The 21,926-nt window shown below is 36.3% G+C and overlaps 4 protein-coding genes and 1 long non-coding RNA gene across 5 annotated transcripts; 1 reads left to right on the plus strand and 4 right to left on the minus strand.

Moving 5' to 3' along the window:
- Window positions 1-40: 40 nt before the first annotated feature.
- Window positions 41-3,570, minus strand: LOC130613302 (uncharacterized). Its single transcript, XM_057434652.1, has 2 exons — window positions 2,808-3,570; window positions 41-2,529 (listed from the first exon to the last, which is right to left on the minus strand). The coding sequence occupies exon 2, from the start codon at window positions 2,099-2,101 to the stop codon at window positions 746-748; it is 1,356 nt and encodes a 451-aa protein (XP_057290635.1). The 5' UTR covers window positions 2,102-2,529; window positions 2,808-3,570; the 3' UTR covers window positions 41-745.
- A 482-nt stretch (window positions 3,571-4,052) lies between these two features.
- On the minus strand, window positions 4,053-11,854 carry LOC130613305 (uncharacterized). Its single transcript, XR_008975644.1, has 2 exons — window positions 11,719-11,854; window positions 4,053-4,151 (listed from the first exon to the last, which is right to left on the minus strand). It is a non-coding gene; the product is annotated as an uncharacterized LOC130613305 (long non-coding RNA).
- LOC130613304 (uncharacterized) lies at window positions 8,001-11,850 on the plus strand. Its single transcript, XM_057434654.1, has 2 exons — window positions 8,001-9,346; window positions 9,625-11,850. The coding sequence occupies exons 1-2, from the start codon at window positions 9,171-9,173 to the stop codon at window positions 10,079-10,081; spliced, it is 633 nt and encodes a 210-aa protein (XP_057290637.1). The 5' UTR covers window positions 8,001-9,170; the 3' UTR covers window positions 10,082-11,850.
- Window positions 11,855-13,715: 1,861 nt separating the features above from the next.
- Window positions 13,716-14,450, minus strand: LOC130612832 (uncharacterized). The gene has a single exon (XM_057434179.1). The coding sequence runs from the start codon at window positions 14,448-14,450 to the stop codon at window positions 13,716-13,718; it is 735 nt and encodes a 244-aa protein (XP_057290162.1).
- Window positions 14,451-14,546: 96 nt separating this feature from the next.
- LOC130612833 (uncharacterized) lies at window positions 14,547-15,299 on the minus strand. Its single transcript, XM_057434180.1, has one exon. It carries the CDS (start codon window positions 15,297-15,299, stop codon window positions 14,547-14,549), a length of 753 nt encoding a protein of 250 aa, XP_057290163.1.
- Window positions 15,300-21,926: the final 6,627 nt, after the last annotated feature.

Here is a 21,926-nt window from a genome sequence, read left to right on the forward strand (position 1 = left end):
TATAGATCCCAAGGTCGCGAGGCGTAGTATAGGTGGACGCGAGGCGTAATAGTGAGACGCGTATGTAATAATAGAGAGACGCGAGGCGTAATAGAAGGACGCGAGGCGTAATAGAGAGACGCAAGGCGTAATAGAGAGACGCGAGGCGTAATAGAAGGACGCGAGGCGTAATAGAGAGACGCGAGGCGTAATAGAGAGACGCGAGGCGTAATAGAAGGACGCGAGGCGTAATAGAAATACGTGTAAAGTCGGAGCGTAATAAGATGTGTGATGGGAGGATCCGTGTCAGAGAAAGAACTACGCTTACATACATCTTCACTTTTTTCTTGTCATGAATACTTTAAAAGGAAAAAATGAAAAAAAAAGATTCCATACTTGGTGTACAAGGGCTACTAGTTCATCATAACCTCTCGTGTATATTATATGCCTATTAGAGGGGAGTTATGATAAGCAGAATAACAACCTCGATCAGGGCATAATACAACTTTTCGACGTTGGGACGGGGAAACAAAAAAGAGCGCGCTCTATAATTAGGCACGGGAAGAACTTATTAAATGACTACTGCTGTGGCTATTTTTTCGCGTGGTTAGAAGAACTGAAGGAGCTTTATTTTACCTAAGCATAATATCTAGTACGTATATAGTGAACAAAATGTTTGAATTTCTTCTTTGTAATGTATCTAATGTAACTAATGTCAAGTTAAGCAATTCAATCAAAAGTTCTGTGAGTGAACTAATAGTGGTGTTCATAACAATGTACTTTCTACGACCTGAACAGTTCGAAGAAACACTTCGATACCGAAGTTATCGCAATTTGCCATTGGATCGTTAGATCTACAAAATTCCAGGTATAAGTCATTACTTTGAAATGGATGATTTATCTCGGGAACCACAATAGCATCGTCACGGGTTTCGATATAATGACTCGGTACACTCCAATCTATACCATATGAATCGCAGTCATCGACAATATCATCTTCTGACGGTCTCCTTTGCAACAACAAACCTCTTTCCCATAATTGAAGAGGAGAAAGGTTTCTCTCTGTTCGGATAGGATGGTGATCATAGCCCAGGATAAATCTTTGAAAATGTGCATTTATTCTTGGAATAAAAACATAATGAAGGCAAAACAAATGCAACTCATTCGATATATCCAAGGCTCCTATCTCTTCCAAGTAAGTGAATATGTTGTGGTATATGTATGTGCAGCCGTGGAATAGATCTCTCCAGAACCTCTCTATCCTTTGGTTATGGCAACTTTTCCCAGCGATAAAGCTACCACGATTACTTCCTCGTCTTGATATCATAAACCAAGCAACGTCTACATTTTCCACCCCATGATCTCCTCTTACACGCGACGGCAAGCCAAAATTTTGTACTGCGGTCAGAAATAAATCGAGTACTACAGTAGCCTTGTTACTTGATCCGCACGACAGAAACATTAGACGCCTAGAATACCCATCTATGCCGCCATGAATGACTATCGACCATCTTATCAATTTGTGATTGCCGTCTATATGCCACAATGACCTTGGCGCTGCAACACTATATTTTCTTCTTCGAACTACATTGCCACAGTTAGGAAAATCTGAAATAATTTTTTTGACATGTTCATCAAGTTCCTCGTCACCAATCATAGTGTGCGATTTAGGTTCAATATCAAACTCTTTAAATCTTCTTTGAATAGTTTTTGCACTTACTCCGAACATTTCAGCTATTGCCGTCTGCGAAAAATTCAACCTCACTAAAGTTTTTAGAGTTTCCTCAGGTATATCGAAAGAAGGCCTGCCTATCTTGTGCCGTACAGTTTCCGCGTTACTAGTTTTGTTCACTGATTGAATTATCACTGATGCTTGATGAATACTACTCAGTACATTTTCGGTTATAACATCTGGATACTCTAAAGCTGCTCTAGAGCAGAAGCTGTAAAGTTCATCAAGTCTATAGACAGGATAATCCAAATCTGCTGTATTCGCGTCAACAAAGGATGACAATAACGACTGGATTAGTTTCAATGTATCAACAACAGAATTCTTAATAAAATCAACTGGACTCAATTGTTGTATATTCATGTTATATTCTGAAAAATAAAAGTACTGCATAAGTACACGAAATGTCAACAAAACCACTTGTTTGTTTAATCATACAATAAATCCTAAAAATGCCAGACGAAATTCCATCTTTTCTTGGTGGTATCAACACCAATGGTCGGTTTATTCCACCACTCTCAGCCCTCAGAAGTTCAATGCCACCACTCTGTGATGATAATTTTGGATAAGCTTTTGTTAACTCTTCCAGAAGCATAGCATGTGTTCCAGTTTTGGAAGGAAAAACAACTTTTTCAATTCCGAGACCAACTTGGTTTAGCTCCATTAATTCACGTGTATTAGGTGAAACTGATGTATCTTTGTAGCTCAGTGCACAGAATTTATGGGTCCATGTGTCCTTAATGAAGTTATTAGAGAGACGTGGTTTCTTTGCTTGTGGGCGATATCGGCTACCACCAGCATTCAACGCTGGAAATTGCTTACTGAAACAGAACAAGAATTAAAATAAAAATCTGTCTCAAACATAATAATCTTTCTACTCAGTGTATACAGAAAAAAATTAAAGTTGAACAAAATCAAAAAAATGAAAAATGTTATAAAAAGGTACAAAGGCACGAAAAAATTCAATAGTCACAATCAGCATAATGCCTGTGAGCAGTACTCCTGGAGAGATGATTATTGAAACTTATCGAAAAGATACAAAGGAGGCAATGATCATGCTGGGAGCAGAAATTCACAACTCTTAAAAATATCAACCTACTTGAAATCTTGTAGAATTCTCTGATGTTGTGGACTTGGATGTAAGTTTGGACTTGGATGTGAGTTTGGACTCTGGAAGATGTTCTGATTTGGATTATTTTGAGTACTTGTTGTTGATGATGACAGACCATCCAATGCATTATTCAGTCTGTCTATAGCGTCTTTCACTTTCTGCATGCTGAATCAATTTTTAATTCCTAAAACATCACATACAATTTAGCTTGAAAGTTTTGAAAATTACAACCATGCCGATAAATATTCACGATAGTAAGACAAAAATTTAAAAATGTCTTAAGAATATCCTTAAAGGAAAATCGAATAAGAACATTGTACATATTTGCTGCATTATTTAAAATTCTTGAAAATGGGTGCAGTGTCACTTGAAGAAAACCAAAACTTGAGAAATTTGCCATCATTACAATACACCTGTTGACAGTGTTGTTGTACACATGCATATGCACCGCACAGTTCCATTTAACTACCAGTCGTAGTCCTACGTTCTGTTTTATAAGCTGCCCTGTTTACCTATCAAAACATTGTAATCACATGGTGATACAAAACACAATATTAATACAAAAACAGCACATTGCTTATAACAGAATAGCATGCAAGCAGTGTAATAACATTTTTCGGCTTATCGGCACCCTCCTCGTTGCAGGGGGAGGGGGGTTGATTGGTGGTGTATACAAGGGAAGGAAAAAAGGAAGTAAAAGTTGCTAGGGCAAATAATATAATCCATTATTTATAGCAATAGTATAGCTAGCCCATTACAAATTTTAATGAGAAAATATATATGAGGAGGGGGGGGGGTGCCAGCTATACCTGTGTTGACAAATGTCGTCGTTGCCCTACATTGCTTCCCTTCACTATGGAGTCATGTACTGGACAAAAGTCACGCTATAGAGTGTCGTGTTGCGTAGTAGAGTGTCGAGGTTCAATATAGATCCCAAGGTCGCGAGGCGTAGTATAGGTGGACGCGAGGCGTAATAGTGAGACGCGTATGTAATAATAGAGAGACGCGAGGCGTAATAGAAGGACGCGAGGCGTAATAGAGAGACGCAAGGCGTAATAGAGAGACGCGAGGCGTAATAGAAGGACGCGAGGCGTAATAGAGAGACGCGAGGCGTAATAGAGAGACGCGAGGCGTAATAGAAGGACGCGAGGCGTAATAGAAATACGTGTAAAGTCGGAGCGTAATAAGATGTGTGATGGGAGGATCCGTGTCAGAGAAAGAACTACGCTTACATACATCTTCACTTTTTTCTTGTCATGAATACTTTAAAAGGAAAAAATGAAAAAAAAAGATTCCATACTTGGTGTACAAGGGCTACTAGTTCATCATAACCTCTCGTGTATATTATATGCCTATTAGAGGGGAGTTATGATAAGCAGAATAACAACCTCGATCAGGGCATAATACAACTTTTCGACGTTGGGACGGGGAAACAAAAAAGAGCGCGCTCTATAATTAGGCACGGGAAGAACTTATTAAATGACTACTGCTGTGGCTATTTTTTCGCGTGGTTAGAAGAACTGAAGGAGCTTTATTTTACCTAAGCATAATATCTAGTACGTATATAGTGAACAAAATGTTTGAATTTCTTCTTTGTAATGTATCTAATGTAACTAATGTCAAGTTAAGCAATTCAATCAAAAGTTCTGTGAGTGAACTAATAGTGGTGTTCATAACAATGTACTTTCTACGACCTGAACAGTTCGAAGAAACACTTCGATACCGAAGTTATCGCAATTTGCCATTGGATCGTTAGATCTACAAAATTCCAGGTATAAGTCATTACTTTGAAATGGATGATTTATCTCGGGAACCACAATAGCATCGTCACGGGTTTCGATATAATGACTCGGTACACTCCAATCTATACCATATGAATCGCAGTCATCGACAATATCATCTTCTGACGGTCTCCTTTGCAACAACAAACCTCTTTCCCATAATTGAAGAGGAGAAAGGTTTCTCTCTGTTCGGATAGGATGGTGATCATAGCCCAGGATAAATCTTTGAAAATGTGCATTTATTCTTGGAATAAAAACATAATGAAGGCAAAACAAATGCAACTCATTCGATATATCCAAGGCTCCTATCTCTTCCAAGTAAGTGAATATGTTGTGGTATATGTATGTGCAGCCGTGGAATAGATCTCTCCAGAACCTCTCTATCCTTTGGTTATGGCAACTTTTCCCAGCGATAAAGCTACCACGATTACTTCCTCGTCTTGATATCATAAACCAAGCAACGTCTACATTTTCCACCCCATGATCTCCTCTTACACGCGACGGCAAGCCAAAATTTTGTACTGCGGTCAGAAATAAATCGAGTACTACAGTAGCCTTGTTACTTGATCCGCACGACAGAAACATTAGACGCCTAGAATACCCATCTATGCCGCCATGAATGACTATCGACCATCTTATCAATTTGTGATTGCCGTCTATATGCCACAATGACCTTGGCGCTGCAACACTATATTTTCTTCTTCGAACTACATTGCCACAGTTAGGAAAATCTGAAATAATTTTTTTGACATGTTCATCAAGTTCCTCGTCACCAATCATAGTGTGCGATTTAGGTTCAATATCAAACTCTTTAAATCTTCTTTGAATAGTTTTTGCACTTACTCCGAACATTTCAGCTATTGCCGTCTGCGAAAAATTCAACCTCACTAAAGTTTTTAGAGTTTCCTCAGGTATATCGAAAGAAGGCCTGCCTATCTTGTGCCGTACAGTTTCCGCGTTACTAGTTTTGTTCACTGATTGAATTATCACTGATGCTTGATGAATACTACTCAGTACATTTTCGGTTATAACATCTGGATACTCTAAAGCTGCTCTAGAGCAGAAGCTGTAAAGTTCATCAAGTCTATAGACAGGATAATCCAAATCTGCTGTATTCGCGTCAACAAAGGATGACAATAACGACTGGATTAGTTTCAATGTATCAACAACAGAATTCTTAATAAAATCAGCTGGACTCAATTGTTGTATATTCATGTTATATTCTGAAAAATAAAAGTACTGCATAAGTACACGAAATGTCAACAAAACCACTTGTTTGTTTAATCATACAATAAATCCTAAAAATGCCAGACGAAATTCCATCTTTTCTTGGTGGTATCAACACCAATGGTCGGTTTATTCCACCACTCTCAGCCCTCAGAAGTTCAATGCCACCACTCTGTGATGATAATTTTGGATAAGCTTTTGTTAACTCTTCCAGAAGCATAGCATGTGTTCCAGTTTTGGAAGGAAAAACAACTTTTTCAATTCCGAGACCAACTTGGTTTAGCTCCATTAATTCACGTGTATTAGGTGAAACTGATGTATCTTTGTAGCTCAGTGCACAGAATTTATGGGTCCATGTGTCCTTAATGAAGTTATTAGAGAGACGTGGTTTCTTTGCTTGTGGGCGATATCGGCTACCACCAGCATTCAACGCTGGAAATTGCTTACTGAAACAGAACAAGAATTAAAATAAAAATCTGTCTCAAACATAATAATCTTTCTACTCAGTGTATACAGAAAAAAATTAAAGTTGAACAAAATCAAAAAAATGAAAAATGTTATAAAAAGGTACAAAGGCACGAAAAAATTCAATAGTCACAATCAGCATAATGCCTGTGAGCAGTACTCCTGGAGAGATGATTATTGAAACTTATCGAAAAGATACAAAGGAGGCAATGATCATGCTGGGAGCAGAAATTCACAACTCTTAAAAATATCAACCTACTTGAAATCTTGTAGAATTCTCTGATGTTGTGGACTTGGATGTAAGTTTGGACTTGGATGTGAGTTTGGACTCTGGAAGATGTTCTGATTTGGATTATTTTGAGTACTTGTTGTTGATGATGACAGACCATCCAATGCATTATTCAGTCTGTCTATAGCGTCTTTCACTTTCTGCATGCTGAATCAATTTTTAATTCCTAAAACATCACATACAATTTAGCTTGAAAGTTTTGAAAATTACAACCATGCCGATAAATATTCACGATAGTAAGACAAAAATTTAAAAATGTCTTAAGAATATCCTTAAAGGAAAATCGAATAAGAACATTGTACATATTTGCTGCATTATTTAAAATTCTTGAAAATGGGTGCAGTGTCACTTGAAGAAAACCAAAACTTGAGAAATTTGCCATCATTACAATACACCTGTTGACAGTGTTGTTGTACACATGCATATGCACCGCACAGTTCCATTTAACTACCAGTCGTAGTCCTACGTTCTGTTTTATAAGCTGCCCTGTTTACCTATCAAAACATTGTAATCACATGGTGATACAAAACACAATATTAATACAAAAACAGCACATTGCTTATAACAGAATAGCATGCAAGCAGTGTAATAACATTTTTCGGCTTATCGGCACCCTCCTCGTTGCAGGGGGAGGGGGGTTGATTGGTGGTGTATACAAGGGAAGGAAAAAAGGAAGTAAAAGTTGCTAGGGCAAATAATATAATCCATTATTTATAGCAATAGTATAGCTAGCCCATTACAAATTTTAATGAGAAAATATATATGAGGAGGGGGGGGGGGTGCCAGCTATACCTGTGTTGACAAATGTCGTCGTTGCCCTACATTGCTTCCCTTCACTACTACACATACTTATGAATTAGCAACTTCTCACAATTTATCAGAATATAACTATAATACAGCAGAAATTAAAAAAACAGGAGAGAAAAAATCAGAGAGAACGGTCAGCCCAGCTGCTACAAAAACTTACTTTTTCTTTCGTGTTTTGTCTTGATTAATTTGCCAGTCAATTGAAAAAATTCGAAATTTATTCACGGGTAACCAAGGCAAATGGCGCGAAAGTACGCGTCCCCTCTTCCTACACGCCGCGTCGCCCTTGTTTGCGCGTCTTTCCATCACGCAACGCGTCCTTCTGTTACGCATCGCGTCCTTCTATTACGCCTCGCATCTCTCTATTATTACATACGCGTCTCACTATTACGCCTCGCGACTCTCTATTTCGCCTCGCGTCCACCTATACTACGCCTCGCGACCTTGGGATCTATATTGCACCTCGACACTCTACTACGCAACACGACACTTTATAGCGTGACTTTTGTCCAGTACATGACTCCATAGTTTATACTTCGTTTTCTCAAGTGTACTGAATCTTAGCGGCACCCCCAAATGGTACCGAGACTCCCGTATGGAGTCATGTACTGGACAAAAGTCACGCTATAGAGTGTCGTGTTGCGTAGTAGAGTGTCGAGGTGCAATATAGATCCCAAGGTCGCGAGGCGTAGTATAGGTGGACGCGAGGCGAAATAGAGAGTCGCGAGGCGTAATAGTGAGACGCGTATGTAATAATAGAGAGATGCGAGGCGTAATAGAAGGACGCGATGCGTAACAGAAGGACGCGTTGCGTGATGGAAAGACGCGCAAACAAGGGCGACGCGGCGTGTAGGAAGAGGGGACGCGTACTTTCGCGCCATTTGCCTTGGTTACCCGTGAATAAATTTCGAATTTTTTCAATTGACTGGCAAATTAATCAAGACAAAACACGAAAGAAAAAGTAAGTTTTTGTAGCAGCTGGGCTGACCGTTCTCTCTGATTTTTTCTCTCCTGTTTTTTTAATTTCTGCTGTATTATAGTTATATTCTGATAAATTGTGAGAAGTTGCTAATTCATAAGTATGTGTAGTAGTGAAGGGAAGCAATGTAGGGCAACGACGACATTTGTCAACACAGGTATAGCTGGCACCCCCCCCCCCTCCTCATATATATTTTCTCATTAAAATTTGTAATGGGCTAGCTATACTATTGCTATAAATAATGGATTATATTATTTGCCCTAGCAACTTTTACTTCCTTTTTTCCTTCCCTTGTATACACCACCAATCAACCCCCCTCCCCCTGCAACGAGGAGGGTGCCGATAAGCCGAAAAATGTTATTACACTGCTTGCATGCTATTCTGTTATAAGCAATGTGCTGTTTTTGTATTAATATTGTGTTTTGTATCACCATGTGATTACAATGTTTTGATAGGTAAACAGGGCAGCTTATAAAACAGAACGTAGGACTACGACTGGTAGTTAAATGGAACTGTGCGGTGCATATGCATGTGTACAACAACACTGTCAACAGGTGTATTGTAATGATGGCAAATTTCTCAAGTTTTGGTTTTCTTCAAGTGACACTGCACCCATTTTCAAGAATTTTAAATAATGCAGCAAATATGTACAATGTTCTTATTCGATTTTCCTTTAAGGATATTCTTAAGACATTTTTAAATTTTTGTCTTACTATCGTGAATATTTATCGGCATGGTTGTAATTTTCAAAACTTTCAAGCTAAATTGTATGTGATGTTTTAGGAATTAAAAATTGATTCAGCATGCAGAAAGTGAAAGACGCTATAGACAGACTGAATAATGCATTGGATGGTCTGTCATCATCAACAACAAGTACTCAAAATAATCCAAATCAGAACATCTTCCAGAGTCCAAACTCACATCCAAGTCCAAACTTACATCCAAGTCCACAACATCAGAGAATTCTACAAGATTTCAAGTAGGTTGATATTTTTAAGAGTTGTGAATTTCTGCTCCCAGCATGATCATTGCCTCCTTTGTATCTTTTCGATAAGTTTCAATAATCATCTCTCCAGGAGTACTGCTCACAGGCATTATGCTGATTGTGACTATTGAATTTTTTCGTGCCTTTGTACCTTTTTATAACATTTTTCATTTTTTTGATTTTGTTCAACTTTAATTTTTTTCTGTATACACTGAGTAGAAAGATTATTATGTTTGAGACAGATTTTTATTTTAATTCTTGTTCTGTTTCAGTAAGCAATTTCCAGCGTTGAATGCTGGTGGTAGCCGATATCGCCCACAAGCAAAGAAACCACGTCTCTCTAATAACTTCATTAAGGACACATGGACCCATAAATTCTGTGCACTGAGCTACAAAGATACATCAGTTTCACCTAATACACGTGAATTAATGGAGCTAAACCAAGTTGGTCTCGGAATTGAAAAAGTTGTTTTTCCTTCCAAAACTGGAACACATGCTATGCTTCTGGAAGAGTTAACAAAAGCTTATCCAAAATTATCATCACAGAGTGGTGGCATTGAACTTCTGAGGGCTGAGAGTGGTGGAATAAACCGACCATTGGTGTTGATACCACCAAGAAAAGATGGAATTTCGTCTGGCATTTTTAGGATTTATTGTATGATTAAACAAACAAGTGGTTTTGTTGACATTTCGTGTACTTATGCAGTACTTTTATTTTTCAGAATATAACATGAATATACAACAATTGAGTCCAGCTGATTTTATTAAGAATTCTGTTGTTGATACATTGAAACTAATCCAGTCGTTATTGTCATCCTTTGTTGACGCGAATACAGCAGATTTGGATTATCCTGTCTATAGACTTGATGAACTTTACAGCTTCTGCTCTAGAGCAGCTTTAGAGTATCCAGATGTTATAACCGAAAATGTACTGAGTAGTATTCATCAAGCATCAGTGATAATTCAATCAGTGAACAAAACTAGTAACGCGGAAACTGTACGGCACAAGATAGGCAGGCCTTCTTTCGATATACCTGAGGAAACTCTAAAAACTTTAGTGAGGTTGAATTTTTCGCAGACGGCAATAGCTGAAATGTTCGGAGTAAGTGCAAAAACTATTCAAAGAAGATTTAAAGAGTTTGATATTGAACCTAAATCGCACACTATGATTGGTGACGAGGAACTTGATGAACATGTCAAAAAAATTATTTCAGATTTTCCTAACTGTGGCAATGTAGTTCGAAGAAGAAAATATAGTGTTGTGTTGCAGCGCCAAGGTCATTGTGGCATATAGACGGCAATCACAAATTGATAAGATGGTCGATAGTCATTCATGGCGGCATAGATGGGTATTCTAGGCGTCTAATGTTTCTGTCGTGCGGATCAAGTAACAAGGCTACTGTAGTACTCGATTTATTTCTGACCGCAGTACAAAATTTTGGCTTGCCGTCGCGTGTAAGAGGAGATCATGGGGTGGAAAATGTAGACGTTGCTTGGTTTATGATATCAAGACGAGGAAGTAATCGTGGTAGCTTTATCGCTGGGAAAAGTTGCCATAACCAAAGGATAGAGAGGTTCTGGAGAGATCTATTCCACGGCTGCACATACATATACCACAACATATTCACTTACTTGGAAGAGATAGGAGCCTTGGATATATCGAATGAGTTGCATTTGTTTTGCCTTCATTATGTTTTTATTCCAAGAATAAATGCACATTTTCAAAGATTTATCCTGGGCTATGATCACCATCCTATCCGAACAGAGAGAAACCTTTCTCCTCTTCAATTATGGGAAAGAGGTTTGTTGTTGCAAAGGAGACCGTCAGAAGATGATATTGTCGATGACTGCGATTCATATGGTATAGATTGGAGTGTACCGAGTCATTATATCGAAACCCGTGACGATGCTATTGTGGTTCCCGAGATAAATCATCCATTTCAAAGTAATGACTTATACCTGGAATTTTGTAGATCTAACGATCCAATGGCAAATTGCGATAACTTCGGTATCGAAGTGTTTCTTCGAACTGTTCAGGTCGTAGAAAGTACATTGTTATGAACACCACTATTAGTTCACTCACAGAACTTTTGATTGAATTGCTTAACTTGACATTAGTTACATTAGATACATTACAAAGAAGAAATTCAAACATTTTGTTCACTATATACGTACTAGATATTATGCTTAGGTAAAATAAAGCTCCTTCAGTTCTTCTAACCACGCGAAAAAATAGCCACAGCAGTAGTCATTTAATAAGTTCTTCCCGTGCCTAATTATAGAGCGCGCTCTTTTTTGTTTCCCCGTCCCAACGTCGAAAAGTTGTATTATGCCCTGATCGAGGTTGTTATTCTGCTTATCATAACTCCCCTCTAATAGGCATATAATATACACGAGAGGTTATGATGAACTAGTAGCCCTTGTACACCAAGTATGGAATCTTTTTTTTTCATTTTTTCCTTTTAAAGTATTCATGACAAGAAAAAAGTGAAGATGTATGTAAGCGTAGTTCTTTCTCTGACACGGATCCTCCCATCACACATCTTATTACGCTCCGACTTTACACGTATTTCTATTACGCCTCGCGTCCTTCTATTACGCCTCGCGTCTCTCTATTACGCCTCGCGTCTCTCTATTACGCCTCGCGTCCTTCTATTACGCCTCGCGTCTCTCTATTACGCCTTGCGTCTCTCTATTACGCCTCGCGTCCTTCTATTACGCCTCGCGTCTCTCTATTATTACATACGCGTCTCACTATTACGCCTCGCGTCCACCTATACTACGCCTCGCGACCTTGGGATCTATATTGAACCTCGACACTCTACTACGCAACACGACACTCTATAGCGTGACTTTTGTCCAGTACATGACTCCATAATAAACATCGCGCTATAGCTATCAAATTATTTACCAACTTTTTAAAACATTTAAAACAAACATGGATTACGATTTAATATCAAAAATGTCTGTCGAAGAGTTGAAGAACTACTTGAGAGTTAGAAATTTAAGGATAAGTGGAAGAAAGGAAGAACTAATTGCTCGAGTGTTTTCAGCAGCTGAGAACTTCGTCCAGCCTGTGAAAACTGCTCAAGAAGTAGAGAGTAATTTAAAAGAGGAGTATCAGAAGAAGCTGAAAATAAACGATAGAACACTTCCAGATCCTTTTAAAATACCTCACGGTTGGATGGATGAGCAAGAAGGAATAAAGTTTTGGCCCATGGTGTTGTATCCTGACATCTTTAGCTACCTTATGTTTTATCCATCAGAACTAGGTAGTTCAGATTTAAATGACTACAAAAACTCAAAGGCATATAGCTATTATAAATCTGGATGGCTTCAACCTCTCGCCTATCATGATTTATCGGGAAGTAATTTTTGCATTTTTAAAGGTACATGCAGAAAGTCGCAAGCGATTAACGATCCTTTCCATAAACTATGGTTAATTCTGGAAAAAAGTGGTAAGATAATGTCGTGCCATTGTACATGCATGGCTGGAATGAGCCAGACATGTAATCATGTTGCCCAGATATTAACGGCATAAAAATGTGAAGGTTTTAGAGTGTGGCTTGTATTTAGATAAAAACACACCTTACATTGGTGCAAGTCCAGACAGAATAATAACATGTGATTGTTGTCTGCCAGCATGTTTAGAAGTAAAATGTCCTTTTTCGATTAATTACACGACGCCAAAGGATTTAAACGTAAAACTACCCTACTTGACGCACATGGAAGAAAAAACAGTATTGAACAAAAACCACAAATATTACACACAATGTGTTATGCAAATGGGAGTAACTGGCTTTTCCCAATGTCATTTTGTAGTTTGGACACCTCATGGGATGGTGCATGACATTATAAACTTTGAGCCTGAAGTGTGGAATTCTATGAGAAAAACTTTTATAGAATATTACGACACATATTTATCTTTCTTTGATTTGAACGTGCTTTACAAATACATTTCAACCAATTTTTTTAAATGCCATCTGTAGCCTGATGTTTCTGCGTTAAAATGACCATGTGTCTTCTAATCAAAATATTCCCTTAAGAAAAGTATTTGGCATAGGCTACCTCTCATTTAGGCATTAAGTACATACAGTATTTTTTTATATTTCTTTAAACGTTCCATGAGGTATTCTGATAAATTTTTGTGTGGCCTCGATTTTCCGACACTTATGGCCATTAACTTTAACTATTTCAAGTAGGTAGGCGAGCCCGAAATATTAGAATGAGTGCGCATGTAAACAAAGGGAGATACGAGTAGATAACAATAATTAAAAAAACAGAATAACTCAGACAACTTTTTTTGGTAAAAATATTTACAAAACAAGCAAAAAATGTGAAAAAAGAAAATTTACAAAAGTGTTCAAGTAGTTTTTTCTGGTTTCTTTTTAATTAATACAGGCTTTAGGTTACATAATGCAGCACAGCATTTAACTATATGATCTGCATGTTGTAACATTGTAACAGGCAACACTCCCTTGAGTATGCGGTAAAACTTAATTCTGTTAATTGCTCGCTCAACATGAATCCTTAAATTTGCTACATCTTTAGTTTTTTTACATTCAGCACTTGTCATCTGACTTTTTACACGTGCACCTGGTGGAACAACTAATTTGCAAAAACGTAACATTAATTCTTCTCTGATTTGAAATCCACGATCTGCCATAACTTCATCATCCCTTTCTAACAAATCGTAAAATCCAGAGTCATTTGTAATAAATTTATCAGACGCGCGCCCACCATAACAATCAGATAAAAAAGTTATATATCCAGAAGGGCTTATACCAACAAGAAATTTTAAAGTATTGTGATGTTTATAGTCTGACCAAGTAGATGCTTGATTTGTTAAGGATTTTGGTCTGTCAATGAACACCTCAGCACAATCAATTATAACCCGACATTTGGAATAACCTGCTTTGGCAAATGATTTAGGCAAGTTATCACGAATGGCTTCTCTTGGCAGCCAGACAACAAGTGCATCACCCAAAACTCTACTTATAATTCTAATCCAAGTTACAAATACTGTGGAACATGTTGATGGTGATATTCCAAAACGATCTGCAAGGTCCTCTGTCAGTAAGCCCAAACGAAGTTTCATCAAAACTAACAAAAACTCATCACGCTGTGTTAACTTTTTCACATGTTTAGTTTGACGCTTTATTTTAGTACTTAAACATGCTCGTTTTGACCCCCTTCAATAATTCACTTGCTGTAAGTAAGGCTTTAATAACAATAACAGAGTGTTAAATAACATGATAGAAGATAGACCAGTGTAATAATTCATTTTGGAATCACTTTTAATGATTCTCCAAGTCATTGTTGTATTTTTAACAATTTCAAAGGCTTTGCCTCTATACTTCTTTACTTGTACAGTTAAGGAGTTCACTTTACTGACCAAAGATTTGATCATTTCGCTCTTGTCTTTGCATGATTCACATGTAGGCGGTGAAGAAATAGTGTAAGAGTGGTCTGGTATTGTCGGTGAAAAAAATCCTGATGCGTCAGAAATATTTGAGCAACAAGGTTCCTCTTCTTGGGCTTCATTGCTGGGAACATCTTCTGAATCAAGAGATGACTTTTCCAGAGAATGTCGAAATAGTTCCCTCCTAGGTTTTTTAGTAACAGGAGTGTCGTACCCCAATTCTAGTGTTGGGTCTGGATACTTTTGGGAAGGTATTCCATCAACAAAATGAACAGAGCATACCCTGTCACTTTGTTTTGGTACCCAATCACTTTTATCTGGGTTAATTCTTCTCATAGCTTTTATCCAACGCTGTCTCTGTTCGTTATTTCTAAGGACGCTTGGAAAGCAATACAAACTAAACGGTCGCTGACATGAACATTCTTCATGGTTAACTTCGTGAATTTCACATCGTTCCTTCTTCCATTTTCGCAGCTTCTTAGTGCTATTAAAACAGCCAATAACAGCACAGTTTACACTTGGCATGATAAATAATTCTTGAAATAAAAGATTTTGTGCAGATAGATAAATGTAAGCGTGTTGTTTATACTTCGTTTTCATCAAGTTTAACTAAGAAGAACACAAGGAAGATTTTATCAGGCATCCCTTCTTAGAACCCAGTTCCCTTCCCTAGCGCGGAATAATAATGGCGCGCGTAATGTTAAATAGGTGTATATGTATTGGATTCGTTTGATGCGTGGAGATCTCACAGAACGTACTTATTCAAAGTAAGTAAGTATTCAATATTCAAGTGGAATAACATACAAAGAACATGATAATGTTTCCCAAGACATATAACACAACTTAAAGAACTGAACGAAAAGATTAACGGCATTTGGTGGATTTTTGTAAAATAAAATACCCAACCTCGTCCCCAGGGCATCTTGTATCTTTGCTGAGGCCGGTTATAGAAGAGAGATAACAGGCGTTGGGAAATAGGTTGTAACATATTCCTGCTAAAACTTTTTTTTACAACCCACCACTTTAAGTTTCTGTCAAAAGTTTTTCGCTATAGATTTGAGTTTAAAGTATATAAAAAGTAATGTTTCTGCCTGAAACTGCAAAGAAAAAAACAATCAAGCGTGTGTTTTTTAGCTTTGTCCCTCTCCTTCCCCAGAGCTTTTAGAAGTTTTAGTATTTGGATCCAACCCGAAGAAAAAGCAAGGTTGGTTCTTTCATTTGCTTACACCAACTAGATTCCATAAACATATATTTTTTGCTCTCATGCCTAAGTAAATTTCGGCAATTTTCTTTCAGCCATTATTTTCTTTTTATTTCAAATTTTGCAAGACAAAGAGCAATTCTTTTATCGAATAAGTTCACGGTTGAGGAAGTTTGTTATAGCACTAACTCAGGCTGCTAAAACAACGAAAACAGTAATTTATTTTACCTATGACGTGCCCATAAATTATAACGAAGCATGGTTGGATATAATTTTCGCAACCTCCGGTGGCTGTGGTGACAAATTATAAAATGATTTTCCGCTAGCGTGAAAAGTATTTTTCTAAGAATGTAGGAACAGAGTTATTTTTAATTATTTCGTTTCATGAGTTGTACATTTCAGTTGCGCGGAGTAATGTCTGAGGATCACATTAAAATGCATACATGTTGTTTAATGGACTACTGCGATGCCCCCCCCCCCTTTGTGAACAACAAAAAAATGTTGATTGTGGCATACTTTCATTTGCAAGCTACCTTGGTTATGGTACCGCAAGGAATCTATATCCATTCTGTGCTCTTTGTGGGTGCCGTTGTAAATGCGAAAAAATTGAAGACGAAATATTCTGAAGAATAATATGTACCGTCAACACGCAATGTAATATTTTTAAAAGTTGTCTTCTTTAAAGACAGAGAATAATAAAGACACGATCATATGTGTTTTCGTCCCCACACGACTAAACGGGTCTTCGACAGCTCTGGGGACGAGAATGACGGGCTATTATTTTCAGACTTTTCTATATCTCCGACATCCAACCTCGTTCCCAGGGCATTTTGCCTTGTTTATGAGTTGATAGCGCCAAAAATGCCCTGGAACAGGCTGGTCACATGATCGCTTATAATTTACGATAAATATACCAAAAAATAATTTATGAACAGAAATTTATTTCTGCCCCGCGCGGGAGTTTTATGTAAACAAGAGTACAACAAATATGGCGGTCGATTTATTTTGTGGAGTGGATAAAAATACTAGCTAAGGTTTAGCACTGACTTTAGAGAAGCTAGTTTTTGAGAAATATATTAAAAAAGATACCATTTTTAGTTCAACATGATATGAAGCAACTTTATCTCGATAATTAAATTGATATATACGCGGTCTTATCCTGCAGAACTACTGGTAGCTAGCTAGCTAGAGCGTATACCGTCTAAATTACGTGAACATTTAGCTAATAGCTAATAGCCACATATATCGATGTTGTTAAAGTCATTACCCTACTTGGATACAAAACTGAAATGTTGTTAGTCAATGTTTGAATTTTTATAAATATTGTGATGACAAGCTGGCTGTGTTCTCCTTAAATCTTATGTGAGCAAATTAGCTAAATTATCTGTTACATTTCTAAGAAACATTTTGTTGGCTAAAATTTTGCAGCTGACTTTCATCGTGACGTGTGTTGTTTATCATTCCTAAACCTCTTCCACAAATCGGTGGCAGGCAAAAATTGCAGATGGTAAGCCGTGTGCCAGTCTATTCAAAACTTTTTTTTTCAGGTAGAGACATATTTTAAAAAATGAAAATAAAGAATATATATAACTTGCGTATAGTTTAGATTTAGAACACAAACAGTACAAAAGTTTTTAACCATAATTTGACTTTCTTCACCTAAGGTCTGCATTTTTTTTGCCTGCCGATTTTCTGATTTTTTGGCCATGCACAAGAATCTTTAAAAAATGTAAACATTGGAACTCATGTATATAAGTAGGTAAAAATGATGAGCTTATTTGATATATTAACCAGGCCCATGGAATGTACAATAAGTGAGGCACTTGAATGTAAGCAGTATTGTGCTTTTTTTGGCACTGCCTTTTAAATGAAGAAAGCTCTTACAAATTCGTCATATCACAAATTTTATTCCTATTCACCTATATACTTGAGGATAGATATAAAGAATGATTTTGTATTAGCTATACTTTCTAGGTTTCAGAATTTGAGCAATTAAAATGAGGCTGATAAGGCTTTTGTAACAAAACTTCTAAATCTTGACCAAATATGAACAAACAAGTAAGGTTTTTGAACAAATAATTCTTCTAAGGCCAATAAATGTCCTACTTTTACTTTTGGCCACTGATTGATTATGCTCGACCAGCATATTTTTACATATCGTGGCCAAGTACAAATGGCATTTTTGGAATTAACACCCTGCACGTATATAATAAACCAGCTTTAACTTAACCCATTGTTTATATCGTTTAATGATATCAAATATTGTCCCTTTTACAAAATATAATTAAGAACAACATGACAAATGTTTACATTTTAGAACTGGTAGAAACTGGTAGTTTTTATTCTTGGGTCTTGGTTATGACCATTTTAAAAGATAAAACAAAAACGTTCGGAGAAAATGAATTAACTTTATAAGAGTTTGACTGTAATATTCAACTGTACTGAACCATTTTCACTGCAGTTGATTTGTGTAGTCATTTCATCATAAAACATTAAATGTTTTGTTACTAATAGGGGCAGTTTACTTAGAGTATAAATTTGAAAATTGCATGATTCAATAAATTTTGATGCTGACTTTAAATATTGGTCATTTTGGTTGGAAATGATCAGAAAGTGTTAAGCATGTTAATGCGGATCCGAGAATAATCCATAAATTCAGCACTACAACATGTCATTCTTAGTTTTGTTTTTGAAAATAGGAAAATGTGTTGTGCATATTAGAAAAATGTGTGCAACCAGAGTGCCCAGACCTTCTCCTACGATTTCTAACATGTTCTTAACAAAATCACCTACCTGGAAAAAAATAGCCATTTAACATGTCCTTTATAAATGTGGTTGAGTAAAGCTGTCTTAGGATGTCACGTTAGCTAGCTAAGGCAGCTACCATATAATATACAGCCCATCTAGCTAGCTACCTAGAGCTAATGAATTTTTATGGAAACAAATTTCAAAACATTTTCTAAATTAAAAGCCTTTCGCCAATACTGAACAATCAAGCTAAGCCAGATTAATAGACTTTACGTCAGTAATATTCTGACAATTTTGCTTTTATCGTCAAAATAGTTTCTTTAACGCTGTGTCTTTTTTCGCCCGCCATCTCTAAATCTTGCTTGTAGGCGAGCGCCAAATTTGCATCTCATTATCTTTGAATTTCAAAAATGCCCAGTATATCTGGGCATTTTTGTGTCACATGACCAGCCTGTTCCAGGGTCATTGTTGGCCACTCCGTAATAACGGCTCAGGGGCCACAAGACCCCGGGGACGAGGTTCTCCGACATCCGGCTGATGATATAAACAAACGATAAATCGAATTTGTATTTCTCTGTTCCGTTTTTTATACTAAAGCAGTTCAGATTACCCTTAAAAAAATTCGTTCAAAACAAACCCTCGGACGTGTTGCTTTCGCGAGCAGGAAAGTTTGTTTGCAGAGTTGCTGGGCAAATTATATCTTTCCGTTAGGATACTGTACCATGTAGGCTACAGAAAATTAAACTTGTTGTAAATTTTTAATCAGTTATCTCGATAGCCAGCAAGCTAAGAAGACCCTCTACCCTGCCCCCTCCTAGCTACAAAAAGCTTGATCTCTAGTTGCATGAATGAATGTTTACCTTACATTGCTTGGCCTTAACGTACTAGCTATATGTTTCTTATTGCTATGTCTAAGGGCTAGAACAGGTTAGATATTATTTTATAATCATTTTTTGTAACATTTGTATCTAGAGTGGTACCACACAAAAATTTTTATAATTAGCTGCACTCTACTATAGCTGCTAGCTGCTATAACCCTACAGTGTTTTCTTTTTTTTAAAAAATATCAGACTGCTGATATTGCATCATGGGATGATCAGAAGTTTTGGACCTATTTTAAACTAATAGCAGTACCCAACCCAGTATAGTAACAAGGCATGAAATATATTTGATGCAAACATACAACTATGAGGTTGAACTTCAAACAAAGGAAGCAAGGCTATAGCAGAAGATCCATGGTTATTCTTTTACTTTTATAAAATATATTTGAGTCTTGTAAGAGTAAGGGATCTCCCCAACTTACCTCGCTGGGGTTAACCTTAGGCTATGGTGTATCATACACTCTACCCGTGTTGAATTGCTGTCTAGGAAAACCGAACCCTAGTCTTCTGCACAAAGTGCGGATGTATAACCACTAATTTACAGTGCCACAAGCTGGTGACAGTTAATTATGTATGTTCATATATCAGCATACAGTGAATTTCTTTCAATTTATCTTTCGCACTGAATCATGCGCATACCCACACGCAGTAGTTTCTTGACTGGTATATATACTTATATTATTATCCCACAATGGCTATATTCTATAGATAATTTAAAAATTTTTATACAAAATAAAGTTTTTTTTATACAAGCCTGAAATTGTTTGTTTCTTGTATTTTGAGCATTTTTTTATTTCTTAAAACACATAAAACTTACAAGTGATTGTGTTCGAAAATTGAAGTACGCATTTTGAGGAAAAAACAAAACACTGTAGCTAGCTATACGCGAGCTAACTATATAAATTAATGTATGGCATCACTCTAGATACAAATGTTACAAACAAATGATTACAAAATAACATAACAATTCATTCTTGGAAATTTCAGTGTTTATTCCACTAATAATAAAAATAAATTTAGCTTCCTAGTTGTTAAAATAAAATTATTGCAGAAGATTTTTGCTTTTACTTTAATTCTGCCTTTTTAAATTGTATGCTTTTATTAGGTCCATGAATCCTCATTCGAGGAAAGGAGGTCTAGGGTGAGGGTAATATCTAATAAGCAGGTGATGCCACAAGTTATCTTTCCATGAATATTAATAATTATATTGTTTTTTTTATTTTTTAAAAGAAGCCAACGCAAGTTTTTCTACTTGGAAATTGAATTTTCAGAAAAATATATAACTTTACCTTCCCAAGATAAAAAGGTTGTTAAAATGATAAAGTATAAATAAAAAGCTATTGAGGTGAAAATCTTTGCATAAAAATAAACCTTAAGAATAATTAACATTATTATATTTATTACTTTACACTTTTTGATAATTCTACTTTGCCTTTCATTGTTTTAATAATTATGCATACTTAAATCTTAATTGTTTTTTTTATTTATTTATGTTTTTTTTGTTATAAAAACCTATAGCATATGCAGAAATGATTAAAGTGTGATCTTTGCCAATATGATACTTTCACACAAATATTTTTGGGGTATCAGAAGCCATATGTCTTCCTTATCAAATTTTGTTTATATTCAAATATAACTATATTTTTGACATTGGTAACATTATTCATATAATCTCAAATCAGCATCTTATATTAAAAGCTATCAACCTTATTTTAATATTTATTTATTTTTTATTGTTAAAATTATATTATTCATCCCTACATCAAACTCAATGCTCTCTAGGTCATAAAACTTTCGAAATTCAACAATTACCCTTTCTTGAAATGAATGCACCACTGAGGTGTCTATTAGATCTTGAAAACCTGTTAAAGATTGAATTTCTATCATTTGTCACTAAAAAATCTTATAAATTTTGTGTAAATGCTTGGTAATGGCTTTTTCGAGTCTTTTTTAAAAATCATAGCCAAAGAAAAAACCTTAAATTGTTATTAAAAACATTTTGACAAGCCATATACATTGCAGTTTTTGTGTCTGAGTTTTAGAGTGGTTATATGTTAAATTGCCATGTCTGTGAATCTAAATTGTTTTAAAATCAATTGTTCTGTTACCAAAACATAAATGTTTACATAACTCAAAGTTTTGTGACAGTAAATGTAAATTTTTGTGGATAGATGCCAGTTTTTCTTCATTCAGTTGTCATAAAAAAATGTGTTCATGAAAGACTGTCTGAATTTTAAGAATTTCAGTTTCCAGCGAAACCTGGATCTTTGTAACAGCTTGCATTCTCAGCAAGTGTTAAACTTATGTTTGCGGTGTGGAACT

Source organism: Hydractinia symbiolongicarpus, chromosome 10 (genome assembly GCF_029227915.1).
Source record: "Hydractinia symbiolongicarpus strain clone_291-10 chromosome 10, HSymV2.1, whole genome shotgun sequence".
Lineage (NCBI taxonomy): Eukaryota > Metazoa > Cnidaria > Hydrozoa > Anthoathecata > Hydractiniidae > Hydractinia > Hydractinia symbiolongicarpus.